General features: G+C 39.8%; 1 protein-coding gene across 3 annotated transcripts in view; it reads left to right on the forward strand.

Moving 5' to 3' along the window:
* diaph3 (diaphanous-related formin 3) overlaps positions 1–10011 on the forward strand; it is a 261201-nt gene extending 251190 nt beyond the window's left edge. For all 3 annotated transcript variants that reach the window (XM_057362480.1, XM_057362482.1, XM_057362481.1), the window contains one exon: positions 7973–10011. In XM_057362480.1, the coding sequence (XP_057218463.1) occupies positions 7973–8238 (266 nt within the window). In that variant the 3' untranslated portion in view covers positions 8239–10011. The remainder of the gene's footprint in view (positions 1–7972) is intronic.
* The last annotated feature ends 1720 nt before the right edge of the window (positions 10012–11731 follow it).

The following is an 11731-nucleotide window of genomic DNA, read 5'->3' on the forward strand; positions in this document are numbered from 1 at the left end:
TTTGTCCAAAGTAGGGATGCACCGAATGTTCGGCAACCGAAAATAGCAAAAGAAGCATGACTCAATTCAATTTTATTTATATAGCGCTTTTCACAATGTGCATTGTTCCAAAGCAGCTTTACAGGAGAAAATAAGAAAAACTGAAAAACACAAAAAAGGTAAAACACAGCACAGTGCATGGTGTTTATAGAACAAGCAAGATTATTCTAGTAAATAATATCTAATAAATGCAGTCTCCCGGTGGTTTATTTAGCATATTTTGCATTAAGTGAATGCTTGGCTGAAAAGATGTGTCTTTAATCTAGATTTAAATTGGGAGAGTGTGTCTGACCCTCGAATAGTATCGGGAAGGCTATTCCAGAGTTTAGGTGCTACGTGTGAGAAAGCTCGACCCCCTTTGGTGGATTTAGTTATTCTATGTGTTATCAAAAGTCTGGAGTTTTGAGATCTTAGAGAGCGTGATGGGTTGTAGTGTGGTAGAAGCTCTGTTATGTAGGTAGGGGCTAAACCGTTTAAGGCTTTATAAGTGATTAAAAGAACTTTAAAGTCAATACGATACTTAATGGGTAACCAGTGAAGGGTTGATAACATTGGGGTTATGTGATCGTATTTTCTGGACCTGGTTAGAACTCTGGCAGCTGCATTCTGAACTAACTGTAGTTGATGATGCAGGACAACCACTAAGTGCATTACAGTAGTCAAGTCTTGAGGTCACAAATGCATGAATAAGCTTCTCTGCATCAGCAACACAAAATATTTCGCAATTTGGTAACATTTCTAAGGTGGAAGAAGGCTGTTTTTGTGACATTTGAGATGTGATTTTTAAATGACAGGTTGCTGTCTAATATAATGTCTAGGTCTTTAACTGTATTTGTTGGAGTAACAGTGCAGCCTTCAATTTGCAGGTTATAATCCGAAATATTCTGCTCACGTGTCTTATATTATATTTCTGTAATATTTCTGTTTTATTAGAATTTAAAAGGAAATTACAAGTCATCCAATGTTTTATATCTTTGATGCACTCTGCCAATTTGGACAGCTGGAAGGAATCATCTGGTCTTGATGAGATATATAGCTGAGTATCATCAGCATAACAGTGGAAGCTAATTCCATGTTTTCTAATAATGTTTCCAATGATGATTCCCCATTTAAATGGACAAATTGATGTCTGTCTGATAAGTAAGATCTGAACCATTGTAGTGCCTGTCCCTGAATACCTGTATAATTGTGTAAGCGATCTTGAAGTATTTTATGGTCTACAGTATCGAACGCAGCACTTAGGTCAAGCAGGATTAGGAGTGAGATGTTGCCTTTATCTGATGCTATAAGCAGGTCGTTTGTAATTTTAACGAGCGCAGTTTCAGTGCTATGATGCATTCTAAAGCCTGACTGAAATTTCTCGTGTATGTCATTATTTTGTAAGAAAGAGCATATACTGAGTGGACACTACTTTTTCTTGTATTTTAGACAGGTAAGGGAGATTTGAAATCGGTCTATAGTTTCCTAGTTCATTGGGGTCTAAGTTTGGTTTCTTGATAAGAGGCTTATTGACGGCCAGTTTAAAGGGTCCTGGGACATGTCCTAGATTAATTGACGAGTTGATAATGTTATAAATGGGCTCAATTGCAACGGGTAATAACTCTTTTAATAATTTAGTTGGTATGGGGTCTAATAAGCAAGTTGTAGGTTTAGATGTTGCAATAAGTTTAATTAAATCTTCCTGTTTTATAGGTGAAAAACACTGTAGCTTTTCTTGTGGGGCGATGGTTGATGCTAATTCATAGGGAAGACTTGGAGGTTGAGTTTTTACTATTTTGTCTCGTATGTTTTCGATTTTCTTTGTAAAAAAAAATCATGAATTCATTGCTACCAAGGTGCGGCGGAATATCCAGGTCAGGTGAAGTCTGTTTTTTTGTTAGTTTAGCAACTGTACTAAATAAAAACGTTGGATTGTTTTTGTTAGTTTCTATGAGGTTACGGAGGTGCTCAGCCTTTGCTGCTTTTAGTGCCTTTTTATAACAGTTTGCACTCTCTTTCCACGCAATTTTAAAGACCTCTAATTGGGTTTGTTTCCATTTGCGCTCCAGTTTACGTGTTTCTCATTTAAGGGTAGAAAACTTTATCGGACGGTAACTTGTGTACTTCAGACTGGAGTGGGCGGTCTGACAGTAGCCCCGCTGCTCGCGACATCCTTTGACATCATACAGTGGTCGCGTGCACACAGTTCCCTGTACTAAACAACTTGTCAAAGTATGTTCTGTGCACCTTCTGAGAGAACTGTCAGCTTTTGTGGGCGGAGTTTGGAGGAGACGTGAACCGAAATGGTTGTCAGTCAGAATTGCTTGCATGGATGTTTTTTTTTCTTTAAATCATTTTGCAGTGTAGCCTTTAATAATCCAGTAGTTTTCGTTTATTCATAGTTTTGGCTTATAATGTTGAAGGACACTTGTTGTACAGTATTCTTTCAGCAATCAGTTATAGGCCTAATATAGGCTATTCAAGAAGGGAGAGGGCTCAAATTTTGTTTTAAATTAGCCTACCTCTGTTGAAAAAAACAGCATATGCTGGGTTAGGTATGTTTTGATTTGGCCGAATTGTTTAATTTTTATTCGGCTTCGGCCAAGAATTTTCACTTCCGTGCATCCCTAGTCCAAAGAGGTCATATGCTAAAGTTTGCCTGAATTTAATCATTGAGTAGGTAGGCGAATAGTGGGAGGTCCATTTACACCCGGTTGTTAAACAACATGGTTGGAGGATAAAGAGATGGAACCATGGCTGAGGGCCGTCTCTGGGATTAACCGTGAGGTGTACTGCTCTGTGTGTCGGAAGGCGTTTAGCGTAGCCTCGTTTCTCTTTCTAATAAACCTCGCATTGGGTTAGTCACTCAATTCATTCTCTTGTGCTTCGTTCCCACCCTTCTAAATTATGTTAAATTAATTAGGAGTTATTACAAACTAAGACTGTTTAGTTGTGCTATCTTACAATCACTATATAGTAAATGTAAGTTAAAGTGTCACCAATGTAACCGATTAAAACAAAAAAGTGCCGATGGGGTCTTATAATGTACGGAAAGAGTCTTGAAAAGGTCTTAAAAAGTATTACATTTAGCTCCATGATTCCTGTATATACCCTGATTTATACAAAAGAGAGCGGAATATATGTAGATATACAGAGAATATTTGTAAAGGTATACATATAAGAGTAGGAGTTGTATGCTTGTGTGGTCTCAATACCAAGACCACAAGATCAAGCCAGCAGCTCTGACACACACACAAACACATGCAAATCCACACACAAAGAATCACATAAAACGCCCACACACCACAGACTTTGGAGTAAGACAGAGCAACCTCTGAATTATGCTGTTTTGTAGTGAATCATTACTTATTCTCTTTCTGAAACACAAAGGTTCTCATGCACGCTGACCTCAGAACAACACCTGCACCTGCTCAGATATAAATGACTCCTGCTTGGGTTCAGGGGTTACGCAGCTACAGCCTGGAAATGAAAGAAAAACATTTCCCTGAACCTCCTCTCCTTCTGTTTTTTATCTTTTTAGTGCTAATTGGTCTTCTTCTGTCATGAATGTCAGTCAAAGAGCAAAGAAACGAATAAACATGCTTTACCTGTCGCACCGGTGGGAAGGTGGGCGGCTGCTGGGTGCCCAGTGGATGAGGCATGCCTCTGCTGATATGCTTAATTACTGCTTAACTCCTGTAGACACAGGGGATAATGTGCAGGTCATCGCTCTCCCGAGTCCTTCATTCATACAAAGAGGGACATTAGACCGTCTTGAGCTCAGAATTACAGCTCTCTTCATCAGCCAGGACTTCCTCTCTTTTTGGCTTCATTTTACAGCGGCTAGATCTCACACACACACACTCTCGCGATCTGACATAGTTTGCCATTTTGTCCAGAAACAAACCCAAATTCTGTCACTTGTAGGGTTCCCTGTTATTCATGCGGCAGCCCATAATCGCGTCCTTCTGCACCATGAGGCAGTAATTACGGTATTATTAATTACGGTCTTTCTGGTCTAATTCACCCGCTCACAGAATTAGCTCTGATTTCTCTTGACCTTGTCCACGTGCAATTTTTCCTCCCGTTTTTCTGTTTAAATGTACCAAACGAGAGAGGGTCAGTAGGATGGCATGATCATTAAGCTAAATTTGGTTTTGGTTTTCAGACTGTGGTTTTACATTAGCTCGCTTTTCTGGGTATGTTTCTGTTGTATTCCACAGTAAAGGAACTGAATTTTCGATGCTTTGTCCGTAGATGTCCTTTTCACTGTACTTTTAAAAAAATACAAAGGAGATTATTGATTTGAGGGTATTTCAAAGGTAGCTTTGACTAGACTTGCATGGTCATAACATCATCCACTCCGTCACTGTGTACTGTACGGATTGTACCGATGTGCTTAAAGGGATAGTTCACCCAAAAATGAAAATGCTGTCGTCATTTACTCACCCTCTTGTCATTTCAAACCTGATCGACTTTCTTCTGCAGAACACAAAAGAAGATATTTTTAAGAATGTTGGTAACTGAACAACAGCGGTGCTTGCATTGGTTTTGTGTCCATACAATAGAAGTGAATAGGCACCGCCATTGTTCGGTTTTCCTCAGTTATGTATGTTTGACCCTCAAAGCAGTCCTTTGAAAACAGCAGTGCTGTCACAAACTTCTACCCTGTTTCTCCCACCGAGCAAACTCATGTTCATTTCCATGCAAATTGACTTAAGCCATTCCCCCAGCATTCAGCAGGTGCCATTTCCAGCCTCATAACACTGGGCAGACGGATAGTATAATCTTTTCTAATACTTCTATAGATGATATTGCGTTCTGTACGGCGTGCAGAGGGGAAATTACGTGTCTCCGGTTGCATTGTGTGGAGTCCCTGTTAGTGCAAGACTGGCTCCATTGCAGCTAATCGGACGGCTGTCTGCGTTTGAGCTCGTTAGGGTGATCAAGTGCCCTCGTCGGCTGTCACGTTTCGTTGAGCCGCCTGCCACAGGCAGAAAGTGAGGGGAAAATGCAGGAGAGCGAAGAGATGAAAAGAAAGTCGGATCCTCGGCGGCCCACAGCACAAATGCAAATTGAGCAAATGATCTCTCAAGTCAGAGACCAGTATTTCAGCCCTGTTCTGTTCGAAGAAAGAAATGAGAGCGTCTCTGTTGGACGACTGTCTGGACGTGAGCGAGTTTTTATGAGCCTAAGTGAATGGGAATACTGATAAAAGGAAATATTGGCATGCTGATTTCTAACACAGTGGGTTTGCTTCTTGCATGTCTGAAAAGTTTTGAAGGCGATTATTTAATGTTCTTGAATAAAAGAATTTGGATAAACAGAATTTGGATCTATAACCTTAATAAAAAGACTTTAATTTTGGCTTAAAGGGATAGTTCGTACAAAAATGAAAATTCTGTCATCGTTTACTCATCATTTACTCATTTCAAACCTGCATGACATTCTTTTTTTTCTGCTGAACACTAAAGATGATATTTTAAAGTACGTTAGTAACCGAGCAACGGAGGTACCCATTGAATTCTATTGTAAGGACGCAAAACCAATGCAAGTCATTGGGTGCCACCGTTGTTCATTTACCTACATTCTTCGAAATATCTTCTTTTTTTCTGCAAATGAAAGAAGGCCATGCAGGTTTGAAATTACAAGAGGGTGAGGTGAGTAAATGATTATTTTCATTTTTGGGTGAACTATCCTTTTAAGACACGACACGACTTCATATCAACAGGGTCCATTTGCAGCCTTCAGAGAGAAAGAATCAAAGAGGATATCGAAATAAAACAGTATATGAGAGCCACATTCAGAATATGTTGGAAGAAAGACCCTTTTAGGAACAGGAAACAGCAAATAGGACAAGCAGGAAATGAAGCAGGAAAAAGGAAGCGCCAAAGAGACTAATGAAAGTGGCCTGAAGCATAGGGCAGAGAGTGGCACACGGAGACAAACGAGCGCACATTCTCACAAAGCAGTAATGAGAGCACAGAGAACTCACTACCTCACACAGATCACTGTATGCACACACACTGTTGCGCTTCACCATTACTGTTACCATTCAGTCCTGTGTATAACACACAATGAGCTGCATTCTCTGTCTTCTGCCTGTCTTGGAATGGTTCAACATTGACAGATCGCAGACCCTTTTATTTGACATTGTTTGGAAAGGTGGGACATCATTATGTTAACAGTGCAAAGTTCCTGGGTTAGATTTCCAGGTAACACACCTACTGAAAAAATATATAGCTTGTGTAAGTCTCTTTGGAATGAAGTGTCTGCCAAAATGCATATACTGTGTGTTAAAGTTACTGTATGATATGTCAAATTTAGAAACCCATAGAACACGTTTTTGTTGTGAACCAGTAATTAAGAAAATCCAGAAAACTCTAGTAAAGCCCCAGCAACCTCATAGCAACACCCTGGCACAATGGCAGCAGGTTTGGCATTTTCTTTAGAAAATAAAAAGTTTAGTTTTGCCTTGCTATCTTGGTCTTACAGCTGTTGATAAAGCTCACATTAAAAGAGATTTGATTCGCTAGTGGTTTGCATCTGTTTAAGTGCAAGTAAGTGGCTTGTAAAGTATCAGGACGAGGTATTGCAGACTCGAATAGGAAATTTCACCACAGATATAATAAAAACAGCTGCGGCTGGGCACATTTTCAGAGATTTAGTTAGGAACAACAAATCATTTGTGTGGTGGACTCCTCTGGCTGCAGTGTTTGCTGAGGATGGTTCATCGCTTGCTCTCTCTCTCTCTCTCTCTCTCTCTCTCCCTCACCATGTTTTCTTGTTTGTAGAGATGGTCCTTTTTTAAAGCACTCATACATCACTCTGTCCCTCGCTCTTTTTGCTGGAGTGAATGCGTGTGTTTTGCACCTTGGCGAGACTGTTTGTAATGCGGAGTTGTTATTCGTGCGGTCTGTAATGTGTGCTGTCATCAGAGAGCGGCCCAGCCCAGTCAATCCCAACTCAGACAGCTGCGGAAGAAATTAAGAGACCCTTTTTCTGATTTTAAAATGTACTATTTATAGGTATGTGTTTAGGTAAACTATCATTTTTGTTTCATTCTGTGAACTACTAACAATATTTCTCCCAAATTTCAAATAAAAACGAAACGGTTTAAAATATCAGAAAAGATGCTCTGTACTTTTTCAGACCTTAAATACTGCAAAGAAAACAAGTTCATATTCACTTTTATGTTATACAACAGTCATATTTGTACATGTATTTAGGAAAAGTTCAAAAATATTTTTATGTGATAACCTCTATTTTTATCACAGTTTTCATGTGTCTTGTCATGCTGTCGGTTTTTCACATTTGCTGTTGGATTACTTTGTCACTCCTGAGGTTTTTTTCTTTTTGAAATTCAACAGACACTGGACTGAAATTGCCACAATACATCTAGAAATGTTGATTTGAAATGAAAATTTGGAGTGGTCTTTTCCACGGCTGTATATATCTGTGTCACTCTTCTTCAGTTTATTAAAAAAAGTGCACAAATGTAAACGCTATGTAAAGCATTCACAGATTTAAGACCCCACTGACAAAGCAGGCGAGAGAAAGACAAAGTCTGATGACCAGGTAGATGTTCAGGGTGCAGAGCAATAAGTGTGTCAGTTTCCCATCAGCCTCTGAGCCAGATCAGAGATTTAGAAGCAGAAAGGCTAGGAGAGCATCAACAGCAATAAATAGGTTGAGAGGTGACATTATGAAGGTGAGTCCTGCCTACACATTCCCTGTGACGAATCTTCTGTCTGCATGTGCTCCTGTGTCATTTTTATTGTGTTGTCTTGCTGTCAGCTGCATCTCTCCGCTCCCTTCTTTCCCATTTATCTGCTGACTTTAGTGCCGGCATGGCCCTCCTTTAAAGAGCCGCTAACTTTTAACGTTTTGACGAGAGCCTGTTTGTTTTATCTTCCCTTCATCCCTCTTTCTCTGCCTCCCTTCTCTCCCGCAGAAAACATGAAAGCACCTCTGCAAAGGTCACGGTCGCGGCAGAATATCAATTTCAGCTCGACACGAGTACCCACTGCCAAGGAGCCTCATTACGAGAGCGAAGCCCATTCGTCTGCAGCCCACAGAGCGACCCACCGGCCCAACAAGGAGAGAGAGAAAGAGAAAGCGAGAGAACGAGAGAAGGAAAAAGAACAAACTCCACAGCTTTGTTCGTCCAACTGCGACTCGGACGTGGAGGCCTTGCTCGCTCGCCTGCGTGCCCTCTGATGACATCACCACCTCATGTACCACCAGCTTCACTTTGACCTCTGTAGTCGCTATGGTGACAAGGGGGTTTAAGTCACCTTTTGCTAATAAATGCTGTCAGGTTGTTACACACACACACACACCCACAGGAAAAGCCTTAACAATTAACCTTTCCCATTGGCTTTCTCTGACCTTTTACCTCTAACAACAGACGTGTTGTCCACAGGAGTCATTGTGCTGATCTGGTGCAGGTTGAAAACCTGAAGCTTAGTCGTCACTGTCTTTTATTAAGCACCTAATTACTGGACAGTTTCGAATGACCTTTGGGCTTAGCACTTGTCTTTTTTTAAAGTATTAAATAGAGCAATTATAAGTCTTTAAAACGCTTTAGCCGCTTCCTAAAGATGACGCACGGGTGTGCGTATTTTCACATCCGTAGATGCTCTTTGAGCGAGGACCGAGCAAATTTATCAAATCATTCCTTTTCTCCTTCCCTAGAGCATCACATAGCTTAAACCTGCATATGTAATTGTTATAAAAGATCATACTTGTTTTTTCCTGCCCCTTGTTTGTGTTCATGTAATCTAATGTTTTATTATGCATGAAAGTCTTTATACATAACAAGATTATCAGCGTACACCTGCATTTTGTTCTGTTTTTGAATGATAAAGTACATGTTGGTTTTGTCACCTTGCAAAAGCTGGTACTATGCAAACACAGCGGTTCTGTATTATAAGAGCAGCTGAAAGAAAATCTCTGAGAGTATTTGTACAATACCTGACTGATATAATGCACACTCCTACTCTTTACATTTGTTCTTCAATCTGCTCTTCTAAAATGAACCCTGTATAGCGTTTCCTTTTTCTGCGTCTCATATTGTCTGACATTCAATTGTTTTCGTTTTGCATATGTTAGTCCGTTTTATTTGTCTCTTCGTTTTTTTTTCGTGTGTAATTGGCAGGTTTTCACATTCCTCCTCATGATGTTTTTTGTTGCGCTGTCGCTGATGTGATTTTCCTCTTTACTGCTCTCAATCAGGCGTGACATCAGGATGAGATTACCTATGAAATCACATCTAGCTCACATCACCTCTTTTTCTTCCTTGAAACTGCATTGCTGTTACTGTATAGACGTTATTGGGGGGAAATCCTTTCGGTGAAATGTTTCAAATAAAATAAGTGAAAGAACTCCACATATTTTGTTTGGCTGTAAAATGTGCACATTTCACTTCCGTTACGTTTAGTGTGAGATTATCTCATTAAAAGAAGGCTGCCTCTGTTTATTCAGAAATCTCATTTTATGCACGGTTACCTGAGACGCCGGTCGAGGGCAGGGAGGCCTGCTCCTCCTGGAATCCTCTGCTACCCACAATCACACTGTTTATTGTATTCTAAATAATAATTAATGCTGTTTCCAAAGGCCTACGTGCCAATTTAATCCAGTGGAAATGTGGGAGGTGGGCTTGGCTCATGAGTTTAATTTCTCTTTTTGACAGCAAAAGGGCTCTGGAGTTATCAACTGCCATTTACATTCAGGAGCGTAGATTGTGAAAAGAAAAGGTATGCTTTTTTATTGGGTTCTTTAATGTGTGGGGGGATTAGATGCTATGGTTTATTGTCGTTGTTGACTTTGAGTATATTCCTTTTCCATTACGTCTATTTCATGTCAAGCTTTCGTTTTTTTCTAAAACCTTCATGTCTGTTCCTCAGATCATTAAACGGTTAAGTCATTATGAGAGAGTCATTACCTGTTTTTCAAATGGCCCTGTGGATGACTTAATACTCTAACACTGTTGCAGACAGATGTTCTCTTTCAAAATCCTACCTTAGCTTTGCTTTATATGTTCACATAGGAAAAATAAACACCATACACTTTTTACATATGAAGAGTTTATTTTCAAAATGAGATAACTCCGTTTTTGTTCAAAAATCATGGTTTTTCATTGTGCATTCCAATTAATATCAATCAAACTGCAGTTGGTTTGTTTTGATTTAAGCCATAATAACTCGAAAAATACAGCTAAATAGAACAATAAAAACATGGTTTTTGAAAACATTTGTAATTAAATCTTAAAGATATTAGTTTAGCATTTTGATTCGTTGATAAATTATCTTTTGGTTGCATTCTGATCAAATGTTTGTGTAATGTTAAAAAAATGAAACGGGAAGTACTTCTGGACCAGCGTTGGACTAGAATTGTTTACGTTTTCCGAATTGGTCTAAAGGTTTTATAGGCATCTCTCCTCTGAAGATGCATCCTGATGCCTCCTTGGGTATGATTTCCTCTACAGGGATTAAGACTAGTCCTAGACTAAAATAAATGTTATGAGGCGGGTTCCCGGATAGGTTTTAAGGCTAGTCCCAGACTAACGTAAATGTTAGAGGTGTCTTGATTTACAACAATTTACGCTGACATAACTTAAAATATATCATATATAGCGATTGTTTTGTCTTTAGATGCACACAAGTCAGGTTTTTTATAAAGTTTGTTTTTAAAAACGACTAATTTAACTAAAGCCTAGTCCTGGTTTAAACTAATCCCTGTCCGGGAAACCGCTCCTAAATGTCCTAATTTAACTAATGCCTAGTCGTGGATTAATATAATCCTGCGTAGGTTGCTAAATCTAGTTTAGGAATTGAGCTAGAGAGTGTGATTGCTTAGTAGTAGTTCAGTAGTTGCTGTACATGTTTACAAGAAATGGTTTAGAAGATAGATCACAAAAATCGCATCATCCTGCGGTCAGATTGGATGGGTTTGAAAAGAGACCATATAGGTATACTTTGAATCCAATGACCCAGAAAAACAACAAAATAGACAATAATTCTCCCACCTAATATCCATTCAAATATCTTGCCGTGCAATTTCCGCATCCTAAATGTATCCCGCATTGCCCACAGTTACCTCTGAATAAAAGGTGCTATCACAACAACATGTCCTGATAGTGCAGTTTAACATGACATCATTAATTTAAGCCTGGCTTTTGTTCCATTTTTTTGCCAAAAGAAAATCATATCTGCTTGTTTCCATGTGCAGACCCTCACCTGTCACACGTCCACTTTCCAGTGAACAGCGATTCCTCTTCTCCACGCTTTTTATTTGTGTTTACTCGTCCAGAGCGCTAGACTCCCTGCAGGCAGCGTGTGGTATCTGTCCTTAGTGGGATCACAGCTCCGATCAGCACCACGGACAGCTCCAGCAAAAGCCATGCTAATGAAGCAAAGCCTTCCTCGCTCGCCCCGTACCACCATCACACGAGCGCTCTCTCACCACATTCCCTTCCAAATGATGTACGGCTGCCGCCCGCTTAACCCCAAGAGAGAAAAGACTGCAGATGTTCTCTGCTTCTGTGTCCCATGTTCTTCTCAGTTCCGTTTCTTTTTTTAAACCGCCTCCGTATTTTTTCATGAACTCTGCCTCTTTCTGTCTCCTCCTTTTGCTTTTACCTTATTCCATAAAGATATGAACAAGAAGTAACTCTTGCCTTTCTCCCCGAGGTTCCATCCTAACAGGACAA

This window comes from Triplophysa rosa, linkage group LG20 (genome assembly GCF_024868665.1).
Source record: "Triplophysa rosa linkage group LG20, Trosa_1v2, whole genome shotgun sequence".
Taxonomy (NCBI): Eukaryota; Metazoa; Chordata; class Actinopteri; order Cypriniformes; family Nemacheilidae; genus Triplophysa; species Triplophysa rosa.